Source organism: Poecilia reticulata, chromosome 17 (genome assembly GCF_904066995.2).
Source record: "Poecilia reticulata chromosome 17, P_reticulata-male-v2, whole genome shotgun sequence".
In the NCBI taxonomy this organism is placed as follows: Eukaryota; Metazoa; Chordata; class Actinopteri; order Cyprinodontiformes; family Poeciliidae; genus Poecilia; species Poecilia reticulata.
This window is the reverse complement of record NC_088846.1, coordinates 30,621,718-30,643,307: the sequence shown is the minus strand read 5'-3', so window position 1 is coordinate 30,643,307 and position 21,590 is coordinate 30,621,718. Positions and strand designations below refer to the sequence as shown.

The 21,590-nt window shown below is 42.4% G+C and overlaps 2 protein-coding genes across 3 annotated transcripts; one reads left to right on the top strand and one right to left on the bottom strand.

Annotated features, from left to right (window-relative positions):
• Positions 1 to 3,579: 3,579 nt before the first annotated feature.
• LOC108167080 (uncharacterized) lies at positions 3,580 to 8,669 on the bottom strand. Its single transcript, XM_081598089.1, has 3 exons — positions 8,386 to 8,669; positions 6,587 to 6,668; positions 3,580 to 5,627 (listed from the first exon to the last, which is right to left on the bottom strand). Exons 1-3 carry the CDS (start codon positions 8,548 to 8,550, stop codon positions 4,357 to 4,359), a joined length of 1,518 nt encoding a protein of 505 aa, XP_081454215.1. The 5' UTR covers positions 8,551 to 8,669; the 3' UTR covers positions 3,580 to 4,356.
• Positions 8,670 to 10,852: 2,183 nt separating this feature from the next.
• Positions 10,853 to 21,551, top strand: nmnat2 (nicotinamide nucleotide adenylyltransferase 2). 2 transcript variants are annotated; one of them, XR_014084197.1, is made up of 12 exons: positions 10,853 to 11,069; positions 12,465 to 12,553; positions 14,786 to 14,853; positions 14,950 to 15,028; positions 16,086 to 16,212; positions 16,594 to 16,674; positions 17,012 to 17,056; positions 17,218 to 17,294; positions 17,861 to 17,962; positions 18,168 to 18,235; positions 18,623 to 21,181; positions 21,215 to 21,551. XR_014084197.1 is itself a non-coding variant. In XM_008434676.3 (11 exons), exons 1-11 carry the CDS (start codon positions 10,985 to 10,987, stop codon positions 18,723 to 18,725), a joined length of 924 nt encoding a protein of 307 aa, XP_008432898.2. In that variant the 5' UTR covers positions 10,853 to 10,984; the 3' UTR covers positions 18,726 to 21,551. The 2 variants fall into 2 exon arrangements, 1 of the variants encoding a protein (XP_008432898.2); XM_008434676.3 differs by having other exon boundaries at positions 18,623 to 21,551.
• The last annotated feature ends 39 nt before the right edge of the window (positions 21,552 to 21,590 follow it).

The window sequence follows — 21,590 nt, the reverse complement described above, 5'->3', positions numbered from 1 at the left end:
ATTAATTAAGACAATGTTTTCGGCTGTGTGGCCCTGGCGCTCCTTCAGCTGCAAAGTTCATTGTCCATCTCAATCAATCATCAATCAAATTTTATTTGTATAGCACATTTCAGCAGCAAGACATTTCAAAGTGCTTTATATAATTACAATAAAAACAGCATGTGACATTGAATAAACAGTGAGAAAGAGAAAGAGATTTTGAAAAAAAAGATTAAAAAAGATAAAAACATTTAGACCCGCTCCCCTTTTAGGACTTCAGTTAAACGTTGTTTAACTGGGACTCCAACCCTCTGGGAATTTAGTCAAAAACACTGTTTGACAAGGACTCCAACCTCTAGGTTTTTAGTTGAAACGCCGTCAACTGGGACTCTAAACCCCGTAGGACTTTAGTTGAACGTCGTTTAACTGGGACATTTTCCGGGGGGCTTTACATCATTAAAACGTAAACAGTGAGAAAGAGAAAGAAATTAATAAATAGATAAAAAGTAAAGATAAAAACATCGAAGATATCAAAACCCACACTCTAATCATAATTTAGCCATAAGCAGCTCTGAACAGGTGAGTTTTAAGTTGAGATTTAAAGGCACCCAGTGTTTCAGCTGTTTTACAGTTTTCTGGAAGTTTGTTCGAAATTTGTGGTGCATAGATGCTGAATGCTGCTTCTCCTCATTTGGTTCTGGTTCTGGTTCTGGGGATGCAGAGCAGAACCAGAAGATCTGAGCCAGATCAGTCTGCAGGATTCAACCAAAGGTTCCTCTTTTGAATTTATCTTTTTTATTGGTTTTCCACCCTATGGACTTGTTTGCATTGGCTGGTACTGTTGCCCTGCTTGTTTTATTGGCTGTCTGCTCAAGAAAATGGATGGATGCATGGGAATAAGGAATAGTCTCAACTCAATTTTCAGGCTGAAAACTTACTTCCTCATTTCTCAGGAATCCTGCTATTCCTGTTTCGTAGCTTGGCAACTCTCTCCCTGCCTGACTGATTTCTTATGATTAAATGCAAAAAAAAAAAGAACTGAAGCAAAACTTGCACGGAATTGCAGACTAGCATCCCTGGATTAACCACCCACTGAATTGTCAACTTCCCCTGCTCTCCATTAGCACAGAAAGGCTTACATAAACATTGGATAGTCTATCATTAACCTTGGCTAGGCTAACAATTGGCCTGCTTTTGATGCAAGTTGTAAATCTTTCTTTTTTCTTTCCAGGAAAGATGGGTGGCATACTATTGGGCAAATTTCCAAAAGGCAATTCCACTTATTCTACCAAAGGTTATGTTAATAATACATAAAATGATATTTAAAAAATATTAGCTATTTTTTAAGTGGACATGATGAAAATTTTTGTCAACTTGTATTTATTTTTGTAAGGATTTGGTTTTATTTGTGTGTTAATTTAGGTTTCTTTGTTCTGTTGAGTCTCCATGTTGTCCTGTCTACCCCTTGATTGGTTACACCTGTTCCTTGTTTTCCCTGGTTGTCTCCCTGTGTATTTAAACCCACCTGTGTCTCTTACTTCCTTGTCGGGTCCTTGTCTTTGCTACTGTCTAGTCCAGGGGTGGGCAATCCTGGTCCTCGAGGGCCGATGTCCTGCAACTCTTGGATTTCTCCCTGATCCAACACACTTGAATTCAATAGCTGAATCACCTCCTAAATTCAGTAAAGTTCTCCAGAGTCCTGCTAACAACCTCATTATTTGACTCAGGTGTGTTGAAGTAGAGAGACATCTAAAAATTGCAGAACACTGGCCCTCGAGGCCTGGAGTTGTTCACTCCTGGTCCAGTCAGCCATGCTTCCTGTTTCCAGTTGCTACCAGCTCTGAGCTTTGAGCCTTCTGCTCGTCTGTGCTGCCTGGATTTTGCAATATTGTATACATCTTCATTAAATCATCATTTCTCTCACTATAACCTGGGTCCACAACGTCTACCTCACCACTTCACCTCCTCAAAACATGTAAATTTTGTGTTAATGCAACATTCACCATGTGTATTTTATGTATCAACATTTCAGTTTTTGCTTGAAGGTTGTATCCAACAGAAATATAGTTTTAGGCTGAAATGTTGTAGTGATGAAGACTTTGGCAAAGCCCTCAACATTCTTAAGGGATACTCGTCTGTGCATATGGGCTTTCTCATGCAAACACTGTACCAGCTGCATTAAAGGCTGAAAAAACTGATATCATCTTGTAAAATGTGTGTTCCTCTAACTCAGTGGTTTCCAGCCCTGGTCCTCAGCCGCCCCCCTCCTACATGTTTCAGATGTGTTTCTGTCCCAGCACACCTGATTTAAATGAGTGCATAACCTCCTGCGTCAAGTGCTACTGAATCCTATTAATTATCCAGTTATTAAAGTCAGGCTTGTAGCAGCAAGAAGACCCCTAAGACATGCAAGATGGGGTGGGTTGAGGACCAGGGTTGGCAACCACTGCTCTTACTGATGTCCGCCCCCCCGCCCCCTCCCCCATTGGCTCCGCCCCTGGCCCTACAGGATGAGATTCAGAATTGTTTTCTGCACCTCTGGTTCTTTTTAAGTTCAAAACAAACTGGACTATAGATAAGAAGATCTTAAAGCTGGTAAATAGAAAAAAATGAGTATGCGTATATGTGTCTGCATTCTCACAGCATAGTATGGCCATAGTAAGGTTGTTTTTTTTTGCAGATCTCAACTACATTAATGATCACTTGGACACCAACACTGATGATAACTGCAGAAGATGACTGGTTTGGATCCACTTGGTTCAGAAAATCCTAAACGGGAAAGTGAGAGTGGCACATTACTGCTACACTGTGTTTGGTTCTTTGTGCTTTTTCTCTTTCATCAGTGTTTACCCCTCATTTTGTTGTTCAGCTATGTTGTGATAATTATTCACCTGCCCTCAGAAAGTCAGCTTGATCCCTTCCATGTCTGATTGCAATCACATGACTTTTCTCATATTTTTCAGAAAGTCCATGGAGACAAATGGACTGATTTTGATGAGGAATACCTGGGTACTCATATTGGTGATCTTCTTTTTCTTGCTTGGTTGTACAGATCCAGCAATGAGGCCATAGAAAGCCTCTGGGATGCATAAGCTGGTATAACTATTTTGAGGCAACAATGTCACTTTAGACCTTTAAGTACCCACAGATTTGACACCTTGAATAAAATCTGACAAGCTTTCTCCCATCCAGGATGTTTGGGAGATATTGATGTAACTTTTTCCAGTAATCTTCAACCAAAGGTCACCCAGGATACTAATGTGTTTTATGCTTTTCATTGTGTATTTATATTATTACAGTGCAAGAAAAAAATATAAAGTTGTTGCTTTTTTCTTGAAGAAAAGACATAGGGGTCAAGTCTGAAACCCAGGTGGTCCTCTAGTTAATATTATTTTAAAAATCAATAGACACAATAGATTTATTCAAGAGGTGTATTCCAATAGTCTGCAATAAAAAGTCAGATGATATAATACCAAACATGTATTTAAGCCATTTTCTTTGGACCATTTTACTTTTTTAAAATTGAAAATGTGGTGAAAGTTGAAAAACAGTCACTGGACACCATACTGAAAATATTAAAATGTTTGTTTTGTGGAAAAGGAAACCTAGTAACATAACCAAGAGATACAAAGCAAATTAGGCAATAAGAAAAAATACTTCTAGTAAATTTTTTTGTTGTATATATGTAACCGGGTTCTGCTTCACTCCTCTGTACCGGGCCAGCCCAAGTAACCCCTTGACTCTGTGTTGTGTAGTTTTTTAATGAAGACAAGGAGTTTCTGGGTGATCTGCAGTTTATTTTCTGAATGAGAACATATCAGGTTCAAATCAGTGCAACGGCTCAGCTTCAATCAGCACACTACAACAGAGCGAGCGTTATGTTAGCTTTTTAACTTAGCACATGAAGTGTTTTATGATCAAATTAAAAGTACAAAAATTGGTGCCAAGCACATATCTAGTAAATATTAATTACACACTATTTATCTAAGTTAATAAAAATTATGTTTTATCTGTTGCTAACATTTTTCTACTCGGTGTGCTGAAGAATGCAACTGACCTCTCGTGCAGCTTTCACAGACTGGCACTGAGTACAGGAGCTAGCAGCATATAACCAGCCACACAGAGAGGGGGCGCTATTTCCCCATTGCACTGATGCATAAAGCAAGTGGGATTCTACAACCTAAGCACTGTTACATATATATCATTTTAATATAGCACAGCCTATACAAGAATAATATAATTGTTTCAGAATGCACTCAATAAAAAAAGTTTTTACACAGTAAAAGTTAAAAAAAAATCGAGAGTGTAGAGAAGTACATTTTTTGTTGTAAGAGAGAAGCAGTCATTTATATTCATTCTTCATGGATTTTCATCAGATCAACGACCAGCCTGACTAACAGGACAGATGATCAGAGGAGCAGAGTTTTTACCCCCATTATTAAGATAAGGACTGAAGAATGGGTAGAGTTTCTCCTTGAAGCAGCAGCCAGTAAAGGAGTAGATCAGAGCTGCAGCATCTGCATCATAGAAGGAGACCAGACCCTCCTCATAATCCACAAACACCCCGACCTTCTCTGGACCAGGATGGAGATCGAAAAGCTTCGAAGTCTTTTCCCCTGTTGAGTACCGATTTTCATTTCTCAACACTAAGGTCCAGAAACCGTTCTTGGTACTCATTGGAAGTATTTCCTTCCTGTCTACAGACTCTCTAACCACTCCTAAATCCCAGTCAGTCTTTCCTTTAACCTGAACCTCAAAGTAAAATCTGCCTGAAGAAAAACTCTGCTCTGCTAAAACAAAAACACACTTAGAAAATCTCTCTGGATTGTCTGGCAGTTGCTTCCAATCATTGCCATGTTTCACCTGTTTTCTGTCATCAGACAGGATGAGTTTAAGATGAGCCGTATCAGGATCCAGAGTCACATCCACTGCAAACTGCTGGACCCTTCTCATTTCCAGCATCTTCTTCATCTTCTCCTCCAGCTGAGCCACAGCTCTCTCCACAGTCCCCTCATATGATGGTGGATGAACTCTGTCCTCTACCCAGTTCTTGTTTGGTGGATCCTCTCTCAGAGAGGAGAAACTTTGGTGGAAATTCACCTCAGAGCTCCTCTTCTTCAGCTCAGAGATCTCCTGCTCCAGATCTCTGATGAAGTCTTCAGCTTCTTTCTCTGTCGCTTCCTGTTTGTCTTGGATCTCTTTGAGGAGCTCCTTCAGGCCTCTCTCAGCAGACTCCATCAGAACCGAGAAGACCTGAACACCTTCTGCTTTCTCTCTGTCTGCAGCATCTCTACTGACCTTCACCGACTCTCTGATCTCCTGGATCTTCAGTCGTCTCTCCTGGATCATCTCCTGAACTTCAGCCTCCGTCTTCCTCCTCCAATCTTTTATCAATATCTGTAATAAGTCATTCCTTTGAATTTTTTCTAAAATCTTGCTGGTCACCTCCATGCATCGTTCAAGTGTATAAGTATGCATCATCACGTCCACAATATTGAGGCTTTTTGTCTTTTTAAGGTATCCCTTCTTGATTGGTGGGAGCCCAGGAATGGTTTCAGGTTGCAGCAGGAACCACTCAAATCTTTTTAACTCATCCTCACTTAAGTCATCCAAAGCTTTCAAGACATCTTCTGCCTTCATTTTAGCTCCTAAAAAAGACAGAAAACACAGTAAAACATAAACTGATTGATACAACAAAATAATGCTGGCCAAGTATTTATTGACGCAACAATTGAATGTATTAGCTGTCTGTTTTTATTCCATTTTGAGATTTTCAGTGTTTTTTGTGCACCATTAGAGTATTTTCCCATCATTAAAAAAAACAACTAAATTATTATGTCCAAAACAAAGAATCAAATCTCCCATTTTTCACATTTTGAAAAGAAGAATATCACTTTTAAAATGGCATAGAGTTGAACTCAACACCAAAATTATATCCCATAAAGAAAACTGCAAACAATAAATGCTTGAGGACATTTCCACACAAACATTTTTAATTTTGTCTGTCTGTCATGAACTCTGCTAATGTATATGACCGTCAGTGGTTTTGTTTTTAGCTCTCATGTTTCTGTGGTCACTTGCTTGTATTGTGTCACCAAAGGTGTGCAGTTTGTCTTCATTGTCAACATAACAACACAACCTTCAACAAATTCTCACTTCTTTTCAGTTATTAAAATGTTTAAGAATTAGCAGTGTGACTGGCCCCCAATTGCTTGCTTCATGTTTTTGATTTAAATCCTTACTGTCATTGATCGTCATGAATCCTTGCACCTCCACTCGGCCATGTGCTAACAAAACATACAGAAAAGCTTTCTTCAGATTCATAAAACTCACTGGCACTGAGGTTGCACTAAGCTAAGGGTTTTGTGCTTTTTTTGAAGGACATCTGTGTTTCAGTGAGATTTTTTTTTCTTTCTTTAATGTTTCCTTCCCAGTGCTGCTCTAGACAGATTGAGAAATTAATCTAAATTTGGTCCCTTTTGAAGCAAGATTCTGTTAAAACACATCATCTGTCTCTAATAGTAAAATTTGGTTTGGTACTGAACTTGTTTGACTCCGCATATCCATGCTTTTATTTGTGAGGAACTCTGAAGAAGTTTTTCATTACCTGTCTGTTTCTCAGGTGTTGCTGAAGTGTCTTTATCCATGTTCCCTGGAGGAAGGTGTAGAAGTGCCACAAATGTTTGGATCTTTGAAGGTAGAGAGAAAAAAATTAATGTTACTGTAATATAAATCAAAAATCTAAAGAAATATATGAAAGCAATCTCATCTTGTTCATAGTACAGGGACCTTGAAAATGAGAATTAATGTAATAATCATAACTTTGATTTACAAGACAAGGTGTTGAATGCAGATGAGAAATTAGCAAACCGGAGTCTAGTAAGTGTGTTCGGAGCTTCCATAGATGGAGTCTAAGATTAATAATTTTAAGATGTAATGCTCCACTTGTGAATTACTTTTACACACACGCACACACACACACACACATATGTTTGTCTCTATCTTTGCAGGGACTTTCCATGGACTTTGATTCATTTTTACAGTCCAACCCTACCCCCAACCCTAATCAAAACTCAATAGATATCTTGATTGTCAACAGTTTTATTGAGGGATCAAATCTGGACAATGAAACAAGCATCAGCAATACAAATTTGTCCTCATTTTTCTTACGTGAACATTAAACATAAGAAAGACACTACGAAAACAAAACAGAAATTACATAAACAAAAATTACACATCCTAGTCTTAAACCTAAGCCTTAACCCAAAAACACAACTTCCCCTTGAGGGGGGCCAAATCCTGGTCAACGTCCCCATAACATAATATGTATGAGGAAAATGGTCCCAAAATGCATCAAATACATGATTCTCACACACACATGGTTGTGTTTGTGTGACTTACAATAACCCAAAAACTTAATGTAACCCAAAAACAGCATTTTTCCTCATGGGGACCAAGAATGTCCTCACAAAAAGCAGTGGTCCCCACAATGTAGAGGGACATCAGGTTCCCATGAGCATATAAAAACCTGGTTCACACACACGCACGCACGCACACACACACACGCACACACACACACACACACACACACACAAGCATGCACACACACGCATACATGTATATCATGAAACATGAGGTCTTAATTTTGCGAGTGACTAGGTGGTTACACGTGGGGACTATAGAGTCAGGCCGAAGTCCCCACACAGGGGGAAAAACAAGAACACACGCATGCACACGCGCACACACACACACGCACGCACACCCGCACCCCCCCACCCCCACACACACACACACACACACACACACATACACACACTAGTTATAACTGAATTCAGAAGGGTGTCTACTGCAGGGTTTCAGTTCAAATCTTTTTAAAAAGGATAAGGCCATTTATTGTTTCTCTTTTCATCTTTGTTCCACAGAAAATGTGACTTACTGATTTCTTAATTTTGAAACTACGTTAGGAAACATGATTCCAAACTCTGATGAACTGGAGACCAGAATGAGTCGGTTCCCCACTTCAGTCAGTATTTAGTCTCTAGTCATAAAATAGTTTTAATGTTGGACCTTCATCAGGGCTTTGGATCGATTCTCAGGTTCTGCAGCTGAACCAGAACCTTCAGCTGCATCCTCTACATAAATGAACTAAACTCATCAAGCTAAATATTTTTATCAGCATCAATCACTGGCCGCTTAAAGCAGCTTTCTGTTCTGTATTGTTTTATTAATTTATATTAATTCATAAAGTAAAACTGTTATGAGAACCTATAGACAAGCTCATAAAGACATAAATATTCATCATTGTAATTAATAATGAGATCAAACTGGCTCCAACTCCCCTGATCTCCCAGTCCTCCCAGTATCTCCTCCACCAGCTCCCTCTGGGACCCTGCAGGTGTTGCGTACCTGTTGGTTCCAGGTGTGTGTGGGTCCTCCAGAGGCTCTCTGATGGTTTCTCCACCTCTTACTCTCTGAGGCTGAATGAACACACTGCTGCCTGCTACATACACTCAGATCCAGGACCCGGCGGGCCGTCAGAGGACAGACACGAGGTTTTCTACTGCACATCATTGACTCACTACTGCCATCTGGTGGCCGAGTTGAGTGTCTGCGCTTCAGGTTATTTTCTCAGTACTTTAAGAATCTCCTTTAATCCTCCAGATGCTCTTGATCAGCATATTTCCTCCAGGTTTTCTGAAGGTCAGTTTTCATTTGGCCAGATTTTAAACTCCTTTTTTTTTTTACCTGCAGAAGACATTTCCACCATTTATTACTACTGTTTAATTTTATTTTTATTGATTTGACTTTTCATTTCTGGTTAGTTTAAATACATTATGGGAAAACAGAAAATATCAGTGAGTGATTAAAATTTGTAAGATTTTAATTCAGTTGGAAAAAACTAATATTACATAGAGCCTAAAAGGCAGGATGTGGAACCACAATCAATCAATCCATCAAATTTTATTTGTATAGCACATTTCAGCAGCAAGGCATTTCAAGGTGCTTTACATAATTAAAGAAAAAATAAAAACAGCATGTGACATTGAATAAACAGTAAAAAAGAGAAAGATTTTGAAAAGAAAAAGATTAAAAACAAACTTGTTACGGAATCTAAGCGCCTGTCATCACCGGACTCTGCCGTCCATTTAACACGGTATTATCCAGGTATTATCCAGGTATTATCCAGGTATTATCCAGGTATTATCAAGGTATTATCCAGGTATTATCCAGGTATTATCCAGGTATTATCCAGGTATTATCCAGGTATTATCCAGGTATTATCCAGGTATTATCCAGGTATTATCCAGGTATTATCCAGGTATTATCCAGGTATTATCCAGGTATTATCCAGGTATTATCCAGGTATTATCCAGGTATTATCCAGGTATTATCCAGGTATTATCCAGGTATTATCCAGGTATTATCCAGGTATTATCCAGGTATTATCCAGGTATTATCCAGGTATTATCCAGGTATTATCCAGGTATTATCCAGGTATTATCCAGGTATTATCCAGGTATTAACCAGGTATTATCCAGGTATTATCAAGGTGTTATCCAGGTATTACCCAGGTATTAACCAGGTATTATCCAGGTATTACCCAGGTATTACCCAGGTATTATCCAGGTATTATCCAGGTATTATCCAGGTATTATCAAGGTATTACCCAGGTATTATCCAGGTATTAACCAGGTATTATCCAGGTATTACCCAGGTATTATCAAGGTATTATCAAGGTATTATCCAGGTATTATCCAGGTATTATCCATGTCCCGTCGCCTGACAGGACAAGGTCTCCAACCTTGTTTTAATCAGAACAGCAGCAGCAGCTTCTGGATCGGCTGCAGCTGATTGATTGATTTATTAGTCAGACCTCTGAAGACGCTGTTGAATCAATGGGGCTAAAGATAAACGCAGGATGAGTTTCTCTAGATCTGAGACATCAGTCCTCTAATCCTGGAGATGTTCTTCAGGTGATAGAAGGCCGACTTTGTGACTGTCTTAATGTGGCTCTGAAGGTTCAGGTCAGAGGTCATCACTACTCCCAGGTTTCGGGCTGATTGCTGGTTTTTAGTTGTAATAACTGAAGCTGTGCATTGATTCTGGTTCGCTCATCTTTAGGTCCAAATATAATAACTTCAGTTTTGTTTCTGTTCAGCTGGAGAAAGTTTTGTCTCATCCACACATTGATCTGTTCTAAGCATCTGATCAGTGATTGAATGGGGTCAAAGGTCACCTGGTGACATCGGGATGTAGAGCTGTGTATCATAGTTATGGAAGCTAATCTTATGTCCAGTGGGAGCATATAAATATTGAAAATAAGGGGTCCTAGGATTGAACCTTGGGGTTCCCCACATGTGACCTTTGACCTCTCTGATGAGAAGTTTCCGATTGAAACAAAGAAATCCCTGTTCTTTATGTAAGATTCAAACCAGTGGAGTTCTGGACCGGAGAGTCCGACCCAACTCTCCAGTCGATTCAGTAAAATGTCCTGATCAACACTGAGGTCCAACAGAACCAGAACCAGCACTGTGGTTCTCCCACAGTCTGTATTTATATGGATGTCATTGAACACTTTGACTAGGCCGTCTCCGTGATGTGGTGAGCACGAAAACCAGACTGGAAGGAGTCAAAGCGATTCATTGGTAGGAAGTTATTTAATCGTTTAAAAACAGTTTTTTCAATATATATAATATTTATAATATATAATAGACTAAACACAGCAGTCTGATGTTTATTTCACTTTCGTTAAGTTTCCATCATGTTTCAGTGATGATGAGGAGGATGAGCCTTCCTCCTCCTGTCATGGCGGCTGCTGCTCGGATTTAAAGCGACAGGCTCACCCTTCCCGCTCTGCCTCCCGCAGCGCTGCGCCTGTCTCTTTAAGGCCTGACGCCGTTTCCTTCAGTGCCCTGCCGCAGACTCGCCATCAGCCTCGCCTCTCTCTGACAAACAGAACCTGACTGGACCGGGACCGGGCCGGATCGGATCGGACCGGAGCGCCATGACGGAAACCAGCAAGACGCACGTGATCCTGCTGTCCTGCGGCAGCTTCAACCCGATCACCAAGGGACACATCCACATGTTCGGTGAGCATCTGGGGAGGCCCGGCGGGGGACGGGGTCCGGGCCCAGGCCGGACCCCCTGTGGTACCGGTCCGACACTTCTGGGCCCGGTCCAGCCCTGAAAATAACGGAGAATCTGCGCTGGTTCGGCTGGTGCTGTCCAGCACGGTGGTGCTGAAATGACGTCACCCAACCCAGAACCAGCTGCTGATACATTCAGCGGTACCGGTTCCGACAGGAAAACAAGTACGGGTCAGATCCGCGGCGCAGAAAGGAGCGCTGCGGGTTCTGCGGGTCCAGACGCGTTACACAACAAACAACCGAACCGGAAGTTCGGGAGAACAAACGGGCCCAACAGAACCAGAACCGGTTCTTGGTGTTTGGGTCGAAATGAAAACGTTTAAATAAATATAATCTTAAATAAAAAAAATATCAGAATTAATTTATTGATTATCAGCTGGAAAATATTGATCTGAAATCATCTGGAGGATTTTACATAAATAATTACATTTATGCAAATTAGCGTCATTATTATTATTCATGGTGACGTTTTAAACTCAGAAACATTAAAACTATCAGATCAATACAGAAATTTAAAGATGATTTGAATGTTTTCAGCTTTTCTCCACTGAAAACATGATGAGACAGAAACAACCTCACAGATATGAGCTCATGTATCATTTTACCCATATTTTCCAAATCTAAGCTCATAATTTGCATCCTGGTTGGATTTGATCAGACCAGGTGTTTACAACCAGCGAAAGGGGGCGTGGCCTGAAGCTCCTCCTCCATCCGGGTGAGTTTAATTATCAGGCAGCTTCAGTTTCTGATTGGGTCAAAACAGAGATTTACCTCAACTGGAGGAGCAGAACTGGTGGGCTGGGAATTCTGGTCCAGAACCAGTAAAAGATCCAAATGAGATCAAATGAAACATGAACAGGAAGCCGTTCTCCTCGACCTCTGACCTTCTGGGTTCTTCTCCAACTAAACGCCTTTTAAACATCAGAAAACAAGAAGATTTAAATCTGATTCACACCAAATCTGACAGATTCTTGATGTTTGTTCAGTTTAAACCCAAAAAGTTTCAGAAAAATAACCTGATATCATTTATTACTGTTATAAAATCTGTTTTTAAATGAGATCCTGATCTTAATAAAACAACCTGAATAAATAAAGATCAATAAAAATGAGGTTTAAACCTGAAGCTGTGATCGGATGGTGTTTAATCCAGGATTTAAATAGGACAGATATGAACAGGCAGCATCTGGAGCTGAATCCGGTTCTGATGTCTGCAGATGTTCAACCAGATGTTTAAACGTTGTTACCTTTAAAAACCTTTTTGGTGAAACATGAGTAAATCTTTGTGTTTTTTTAACCTGCAGGTTTGGTTCAGATCCTTGTTTCTGTTTGTTCCTCCAGAAAAAGCCAGAGAGTTTCTGCACAAAACGGGACGATTCATCGTGATCGGAGGAATCATCTCACCGGTTCACGACTCCTACGGAAAACCTGTAAGACAATCAGATTATAATCTAATCCGTGTTGCTGTAGTTCACGAGGTGTCCTGGTGGTGGCAGTGTTTCCTCAGTGAAGCAGCAGAATAATGGAGCTGCAGCTGGAACATCTGATTTGATTTCTAATCAAATAAATAACCAGGAATCTGAAGTGTTTTAATGATTTATTTTTCAGAACAATATTTACTGAAACCACAGAAAGTTTTTTTCTGTCTTTTCAGCTTCATCATTATTTTCTACAACAGCCACAAACCTGCAGCGTTTTGTTCATGTAGAAAATATTTATATCATGTTTCATTAGGGCTGCATGGTGGCGCAGTTGGTAGAGCTGTTGCCTTGCAGCAAGAAGGTTCTGGGTTCGATTCCCGGTCTTTCTGCATGGAGTCTCCATGTTCTCCCTGTGCATGGTGGGTTTTCTCCAGGTACTCCGGTTTCCTCCCACAGTCCAGAAACATGACTGTCAGGTTAACTGGCCTCTCTAAATTGCCCCTAGGTGTGTGTGTGTGTGTGTGTGTGTGTGTGTGTGTGTGTGTGTGTGTGTGTGTGTGTGTGTGTGTGTGTGTGTGTGTGTGTGTGTGTGTGTGTGCATGGTTGTGTGTCCTGTGTGTCTCTGTGTTGCCCTATGACAGACTGGCGACCCGTCCAGGGTGACCCGCCTTTCGCCCGGAACGTTAGCTGGAGAGGAACCAGCAACCCTCCTGACCCCACTGAGGGACAAGGGTGTCAAGAAAATGGATGGATGTTTCATTAGGAACATTTCAGATAAACAGTTGCTGCGTTTCCCCCGGGGTCAGAGGTCATCAGTTCTAGACGAATCCTCTAGTTTTTCCTCTCATGCTTGGATTGCTGTGCAGCACAGGTGTTAAACTCCAGTCCTCTGCTGTCCTGCAGGTTTTAGATGAGCCTCAGGTGGAAAACACTTCATCTGGTGTGGATCGGGTCTCCAGAGCCTTAATGACCTGATTATTCTGTTCAGGTGCAGCGGAGGCCTGGAGTCTGGCTCCCTGCTGTGAGGCCTGGATTATAATCTGTTGGATTAAGAAACTGATTGAACGGCTGTTTAACTTTAGCATCAAACTTTAATGAGCTGATTTGAATCCGGATTGATTTTAATTTGAGGTTTTATGTAAAAACTGAGTGACATCAGGCTGTGAATCCGGACTCTCGTGTTTACGGATCAGAACTTTGTCATGTTTTATTAAATCATCTGCAGAAAAAGAGTTTGATTCTCTGTGAAGGAGAAAAACATTCAAGGTGAATTACAGTCAGAACCAGGATGTGGATCGGCCCGCTCCGACCCGATCTTTATCCAGGACTGTTTCAGTTGCTGCAGAACCCGGTTCCTCTCCAATCAGAACCGGGTTCCTCTCCAATCAGAACCGGGTTCCTCTCCAATCAGAACCGGGTTCTGCCGGGTGGTTCTGTTTGTTCCCCTCCATCCTCTCTGATCAGAACCGGGTTTCACTCTGATCAGAACCGGGTTCCTCTCCAATCAGAACCGGGTTCTGCCGGGTGGTTCTGTTTGTTCCCCTCCATCCTCTCTGATCAGAACCGGGTTCCCCCAGCCGGATCAGAACCGGGTTTCACTCTGATCAGAACCGGGTTCCTCTCCAATCAGAACCGGGTTCCTCTCTGATCAGAACCGGGTTCCTCTCCAATCAGAACCGGGTTCCTCTCTGATCAGAACCGGGTTCCTCTCCAATCAGAACCGGGTTCTGCCAGGTGGTTCTGTTTGTTTCCCTCCATCCTCTCTGATCAGAACCGGGTTCTGCCGGGTGGTTCTGTTTGTTCCCCTCCATCCTCTCTGATCAGAACCGGGTTTCACTCTGATCAGAACCCAGTTCCCCCAGCCGGATCAGAACCGGGTTCTGCCGCCTCTGGGCTCCTCGGTGTGTCTGCAGCTGCAGCTCTGCAGGTTTCATGAAATCTCGTCCTACTTTCTTTCTGCCTCCACAGAAACATGAATTATTGATGCAGCAGAAAAACACTTTCTGCTCTTTTCTTCTCTTTCTGCTGAACGATGAGCAGATCGATCATTAATTATTGATCCATGTCAGCTTTCACCTTATTAACTCCATGTTTGATCAGTTCCGTATCAGAAGATGAAAAATCTACAGGAAGCTCCAGGTTTAAAGCAGAGAAATGTTCTGGTTCTGACCAGGTCCAGATGAAAACCGCCTGGTTCTGGCTGCAGGTTTTCCTCCTGATGTTGGTTCTGTGTCTCTGCAGGGTTTGGTGTCGAGCCGCCATCGCCTCACCATGTGCCAGCTGGCCGTCCAGAACTCGGACTGGATCAGGTGAAACAATCACTTCATGTCTGTTTCTGTTCTAACTGAAGAAGAAGAAGTGAGAGTTTGTTCCTCTGACGGCTCTGGGTGCTGCTGCTCCTGCAGGGTGGACCCCTGGGAGTGTTACCAGGACACCTGGCAGACCACCTGCAGCGTGTTGGAGCACCACCGCGACCTCATGAAGGTCAGTCCGTCACTCCCAGCACACAAACTGGTTACAGGATGTTTACTGGTCACATCGAGAAACTTTTCATTTTATAACAAAACCAAACTGGCTGGTAAATTTATGTCGACTTTGAGTCAGAATTTTATTAACTGAATGAAGCTAAAGGAGGATTTTTATCTGTTTAAGTGATTAATAATTATGGCTGATGAATGAATGAGGGGCCACATGAGGTCAAGGGTCAACAAAACTTCACCCTTAAATAGATTAAAAACTGTAAAAACTAACAGCAAAGAGATGCAACAAAGAGACACTGAGGATTTGGTCTCATGTCTGTCCTGTCGTCTCGTTGCTTTTGTCAGCTGCCGGTTTCTGAGCTCCTAGTCTGACATTTTTCATTAAAACATCATCATTCATTCACCACCAACCATCCATCATGTCTTCATCACCACCAGTTACTGCACATTGTGACATTTTACAGGTTACAACAAAATCACACAAACTACCAAAAGAGACCAGAAACATCCTCAGACGAAGAAACAAAACCTGAAGAAAACTGGTGGAAAAGAAGTAAAAATAACAAAATAAGCTTCTAAATACTGGAAATAGAACGTCAACCTGCTAGAAAAATGAATCCTAAAAAAATATATAAACAGAAAAAAAAACTGCTGAGCAAAAACACAAAGAAAATGAAAGACAGAAAAACAGCTGTGAAGAAAATAATAAATTTATAAAGAGAAAAACATGAAAAGAGTCTGAGTAAAGAAAGAGAAAAATGATGACACTCAAAATAAAACCAACAATAGTTGGATAAAACTAGCAGAACAGAAACCAGTGGTTTTATCTGACCATGTCCAGTTAAAACCAGTGAGACCAGTTTAAACCTGGTACTGGTTTCATCCACCAGTAGATTCCACCTGTCATTGGTTAGAACAGCATCTTACTGAGATTTATAGACATTTTAAACATAGAGTTTCATCTGATCCATGTCAGATAGATCAGAGGAAACTCCATCTGAGCAGAGGCAGGGAGCCCAGTGTGGCCTAGTTCAAACCTGTAAAGCGTCTCTGCCCCTCAGAGAGTCACCGGCTGCATCCTGTCCAACGTCAACACGCCCTCCACCACCCCTGTGATTGGTCAGCCACAGAACCAGACTCCGCCCATCTACCAGGACCACAACAACATGAACCACAAACCCACAGCCAGTGAGTCCAACACCAGTGGTCAGCCGGGGTCAGGCTGCAGGAACGGAGCAGCAAGATGTTACAGCTGTTATACTGGGCATAGAGGAGCATAGCATAGCATCCTAACATAGCATAGCATAGCATAGCATCCTAGCATAGCATAGCATCCTAGCATAGCATAGCATAGATCAGAGCTACAGCATAGAGTAGAATAAACTAGAATAAACTAGAATAGAAATGTCTCTAGTTATTAATGAATTACTTGCTAGAACTTTAAACTCTGACAGTTGAGCCTGATGTTGTCAGTGTTGCTGCTGGTTAACTTTATATCATAATAAATTTATCATCATTATGAAACTGTTGGCCTCTTGGTTCTGATGTGAACCTTTTGTTTCTGTCTAGTCAAAGTTTGGGGGAAGATCAGTGAGAGTCTGGGTAAAATCTGCTGCGTCCGACCCAACATGGAGCGCTTCACGTTTGTTGGTGAGAAAATCTGATTTTATTTCATGTTTTGCTGAAGAAAATTTAATATTTTCATCCACCAGGGAAACTGAATGAATTCGATCATGATGTGAAAACATGAATGTTGGATCAAACCAGGTGGTTAAACCAGAAACAGGTGAACTCAGTCAGAGCCACGGTCCGGCTGGTCGGGTTTGTTGCCTGTTAGACAAAAATGCATAAAACTGATTATTATCAGAGGCTTGGTGCTAAACTGACTTTATTCTGTCTGACTGATAAAATGCAGCGGTTCGTTTTCAGTGAGCAGGAGAGTTTCTGGAGTTGAAAGGTCAGAGTGAAATCTGTGTTTGTGCTTCAGATGAAAACGCCAACCTGGGGACGGCGGTGAGGTACGAGGAGATCGGTGAGTTTCCTCCAGACCCGAGCGGATCCCCTTCCTGTCTGAACTCCTCTGGTCTTGTTGGGATCCAGTAAACATGATGCTTACGGCGCTGAGCCAGTAGACGCCATGTTTACTGAGGACGTGTCTGTCTGTCTCTCTCCCTGCCTGTCCGTCCTCTGTAGAGTTGCGCATCTTGCTCCTGTGTGGCAGTGATCTCCTGGAGTCCTTCTGCATCCCTGGCCTCTGGAAGGACAGTGATGTAAGCACTATGTAGCCCCGCCCACATGCATAAGCCCCGCCCACCGACATGTAGCCCCGCCTAACTACATGTAGCCCCTCCCCTCAGTTAGCTGAGACCCAATAGAAACAAAAACTCTTAGTTTAATCTGACATTCGGGGAAGAAGAAGAAGATTAAATTTGTTTCCATCCATGTTTTTATGGTTATGATAAAAACTCCAGATGGAAACTCTGGAATGATCCTTTAAATGAACCGTTTGTAGATCTGAGCTCAGGACAGATCCAGCATGTTTCTCTAAATATCTGCATTGCTAGAAATGGCACCCCCTGCTGTTTGAAGTGGGTAATTACCTGTATATCCACTTGTTTGTCTATAATATCTGGTAACAGGTTTGAATTTGATGGTTTTGTCTGTTACTGTTGGTTATTTGGAGATGAAACCAGGACTAGTCAGTTGGTTTTCTGAAAGGACTGACTCCACCCTGAGGTTAAGATGAGTCCGGCCCGGCTGGACCTGGTCCAGGTCTGGACCTGAACCTGGTTCTGTCAGAGGTTCTGGACCCTGAAGGTCGTCTCTCTGCTCTCAGATGGAGGTGATTGTTGGTGATTTTGGCATCGTGGTCGTTCCTCGTGACAGCGTCGACACAGAGAGGATCATGAACCACTCCTCCGTCCTCCGCAAGTACAAGGTGGGTTTCTGCAGTACGGAGCAGCAAGAGGGACAAAATACTGAGTGGTGAGAACGAGGCTGGTGTTGAACCGTGGTGTGTTTCCTCTGGTCGTGCTTCTCCGTCCGTTTCTGGACACTTTGTCCTCGTCTCGGAGTTTTGTCTCTTTTCTGCTTTGACATAAAGTCCAGTGAAAGTCTGCTGACATCTAAGATCTGCATTTCAGGACAACATCGTCGTGGTGAAGGACGCGACCCACCACCCCATGTCCATCGTCAGCTCCACCAAGAGCAGGTTGGTGACCGAACCGATGGCCGTATTGATCTCCTGATCCGATCACTTTGACTTTCTGTGAAACGCGTTCAGGTTTTCCATCGAATGTTCGTCTCTGAAACGTCGATTTACGATCCAAAAAAGTCCAAACAAAGTTTCTCTATCACTAATAGACTTCAAATAAAAACTGAACTACACTGCAAAACAGGATGGTTGATATGAAACGTTTAAATCTCTTCAGAGAAGTTTAAAGAAAAATGCTAAAGACTCAAAAGGAGAAGTGAAGGAAACGGTTCATGTTTGTGGTCAGCGGTTCTGGATGAGGCGTTACCTGGACCAGAGCGGATTCCTGCAGTAGGATTAGGGTTATGTTGGTTCTGCCCCCTAACTGCTATATTTACCCCCCAGACTGGCCCTGCAGCACGGAGACGGACACGTCGTCGACTACCTGAGTCAGCCTGTCATCGACTACATCCTGCAGAGCCAGCTGTACATCAACGCCTCGGGATAGAGACCTGCCTGCATGAGACCCGGACCGTCAATATGGAGGATGAGGTGGGGGGGGGGTCCTAACGCTACCATCTATGTAAACACATCCCCCCCTGAGCCCCTGCAGAAAACTGAAACCTGTCTGTCTACTGTGTCAACATTTACTCTTCTTTGAGCTCCAACAGGAGCTTTAGTTCCTCCGTCTGTGTCATGTGACTTTACCACGAGGGGAGGGAGGGCAATGGGGCATATGGGGGGGTTAGGGGGGGTTAAGTTATGTTTAAAAGTTAGAGATGCATGGCAGACTTCTGGGCATGCTCAGTGTGACTCCCCGTCTGCATCAGGGTCTCTGGTTTCATGCATCAGGTCTGCAGAAAACAAATCTTTAATTTCTTCTGATTGACTGAATTTAGTCTGAAATCTGAAAAAAAAAAACTCAAATTAATCTCATGATGGCGAATCCGTCCAATCCAGTTGGAGCCAATTCAGAAAATACTTCATTAGGATTTCCTCAAGTCCAAAAGCCAGAAACATGCAGGTGAAACCACCAGAACCAGAACCTGTTGGTTCCTCTGAACCCTCCAACCTGCTGAAACCAGAGATCAGTCCGTCAGAGGTCAGAGGTCACATCAGAGGCTGATTTACTGAGAAGTCAACCCGTAGATATATAAACTGCAAGCTATTGCTACATGTTGTTAGCATGGCAGCCATATTGGATCTGAGGGTCGGATGAGGCGTATTTCTGACTTCTGAGGCTGTTAAACTGATTTTTCCAACTTTAAGATAAGAAATCCCATAATCCTAATCCAGACAGAAAGGTTCATCGTCCACATTAAAACGGCTAATCCAGAAATCTGATGCCAGATATAAACTGCATGACGGATGAAGTTCATGAACTCTGACCTCCCTTAGGACAGTCCACCCTGTGGCTCCGGTAATCTGAAGTGGCCGGAGTCTAATCCGTAATCTTCTCTCCGACGGAAGCAGCAGAACATTTAGTGAATTTATTGATTCTAAGCAGTTTTAGCTGCAGCAACGCGTCGCTTCCTCACCAGGTTATTTTAGGGAATCAACAGTAAATTAATCAGAATAATTATAAAACATGAGCCGTTTCCACTGGGCTGTAAATAAAGAAGGTTCTGATATGAACATGATGAGGTTCTGGAGGAAGACCCGGAAGTTCCTGCAGAACCTTCAGCCACAGAACTGTGAATGTGTTGACCAGCAGGGGGAGCTGCTGAGCCGGGAGGCTTTATGAGGAGGAGGAGGAGGATGAGGAGGATGGTGATGATGGTGGTGATGGTGATGAGGATGATGATGATGATGATGGTGATGATGATGATGATGATGATGATGGTGGTGATGATGATGATGATGGCGATGATGATGATGATGGCGGTGATGATGATGATGATGATGATGATGATGATGATGATGATGATGATGATGATGATGATGATGAAGAAGCTCCTTCTGTACGTTTTCAGGACGTTTTCTCTCGGTTTGCTCCTGTTCTCCGTCTGCATGCTTCTTTCTGACCGTTTGTTTTTTGGCATGAATGTTTCTCCCTCCTTAGATTATTATGGTCTGTTGTGATCGTGTTTGGGAAATAAAATAGTTATGATAAATATAGATATAAAGAAATCGTAGCTTCAGGTCATCCTCTCCAACGTCGCCCATTTTTTAGTCACTGTAAATGTACCGATGTGTGTGTGTGTGTGTGTGTGTGGGGGTGTGTGTGTGTGTGTGTGTGTGTGTGTGGGTGTGTGTGTGTGTGTGTGTGTGTGTGTGAGGTTCAGGGTGTGTGTGTGAGGTTCAGGGTGTGTGTGAGTGTGTGTGTGTGAGGTTCAGGGTGTGTGTGTGAGGTTCAGGGTGTGTGTGTGTGTGTGTGTGTGTGTGTGTGTGTGTGTGTGTGTGTGTGTGTGTGTGTGTGTGAGGTTCAGGGTGTGTGTGAGTGTGTGTGTGAGGTTCAGGGTGTGTGTGTGTTCATGTGTAGCTATGCAACAGGGGACATGCGTGTCATTTTACACTCACCAACAGGGGACTCACCGGTGAAGAGGGGACATTTTGTAGGTCCCCTCTTGGAAATGACCGTGTTTTAGGGTCAGGGGTCACAGTTAGGACTAAGGTGTGAATTGACTTTTGGGTTGGGTTAGGGTTAGGAATGTGATGGATAGGGTTAGGAAAAGGGTTAGGGGTTAGGCTGTAGAAATGAATGGAAGTCAATGGAATGTCCCCTGTTGGATAGCTGCGTACAACTGTGTGTGTGTGTGTGTGTGTGTGTGTGTGTGTGTGTTCATGTGTAACTATCCAACAGGGGACATGCGTGTCATTTTACACTGACCAACAGGGGACTCACCGTTGAAGAGGGGACATTTTGTAGGTCCCCTCTTGGAAATGACCCTGTTTTAGGGTCAGGGGTTGCAGTTAGGACTAAGGTGTGAATTGACTTTTGGTTAGGGTTAGGAAAAGGGTTAGGTATGTGATGGTTAGGGTTAGGAAAAGGGTTAGGGTTAGGCTGTAGAAATGAATGGAAGTCAATGGAATGTCCCCTGTTGGATAGTAGCGTACGACTGTGTGTGTGTGTGTGTGTGTGTGTGTGTGTGTTTCCAGGCCTTCACGTCGATCCGCTTCGCCTGGTTTCTGTTTCTGTTGGAACTCGATGTGATTATTTATCGAGTCTTTGTGGATCAGGATGTAAATTTAGTCAAAATGTTTCAGGACGTTTGGAATCAGAAAATGCACTAAAACATTTTTATCTTCATTTGAGCTTTAATAACTGAGTCTAATTCAACTGTGTTACATTTACACCCTCTGCTGGCAAAATAAAGTATTTCTTCTAAGTAAAGAGCTTTTATTGGATTTATTTAAAGTTTACATGAAAATG

What these genes read in the sequence shown, in the direction of transcription:
- LOC108167080 (XM_081598089.1), bottom strand. Translation starts at nt 8,550, where the DNA reads ATGATGTGCAGTAGAAAACCTCGTGTCTGTCCTCTGACGGCCCGCCGG. An exon ending in CACACACCTGGAACCAACAG is followed by an intron (nt 6,669 to 8,385) that starts GTACGCAACACC and finishes CTACCTTCAAAG; the next exon opens with ATCCAAACATTTGTGGCACT. An exon ending in AACACCTGAGAAACAGACAG is followed by an intron (nt 5,628 to 6,586) that starts GTAATGAAAAAC and finishes TGTCTTTTTTAG; the next exon opens with GAGCTAAAATGAAGGCAGAA.
- nmnat2 (XM_008434676.3), top strand. Translation starts at nt 10,985, where the DNA reads ATGACGGAAACCAGCAAGACGCACGTGATCCTGCTGTCCTGCGGCAGC. An exon ending in CAGAACTCGGACTGGATCAG is followed by an intron (nt 14,854 to 14,949) that starts GTGAAACAATCA and finishes CTGCTCCTGCAG; the next exon opens with GGTGGACCCCTGGGAGTGTT. An exon ending in CCGTCCTCCGCAAGTACAAG is followed by an intron (nt 17,963 to 18,167) that starts GTGGGTTTCTGC and finishes TCTGCATTTCAG; the next exon opens with GACAACATCGTCGTGGTGAA.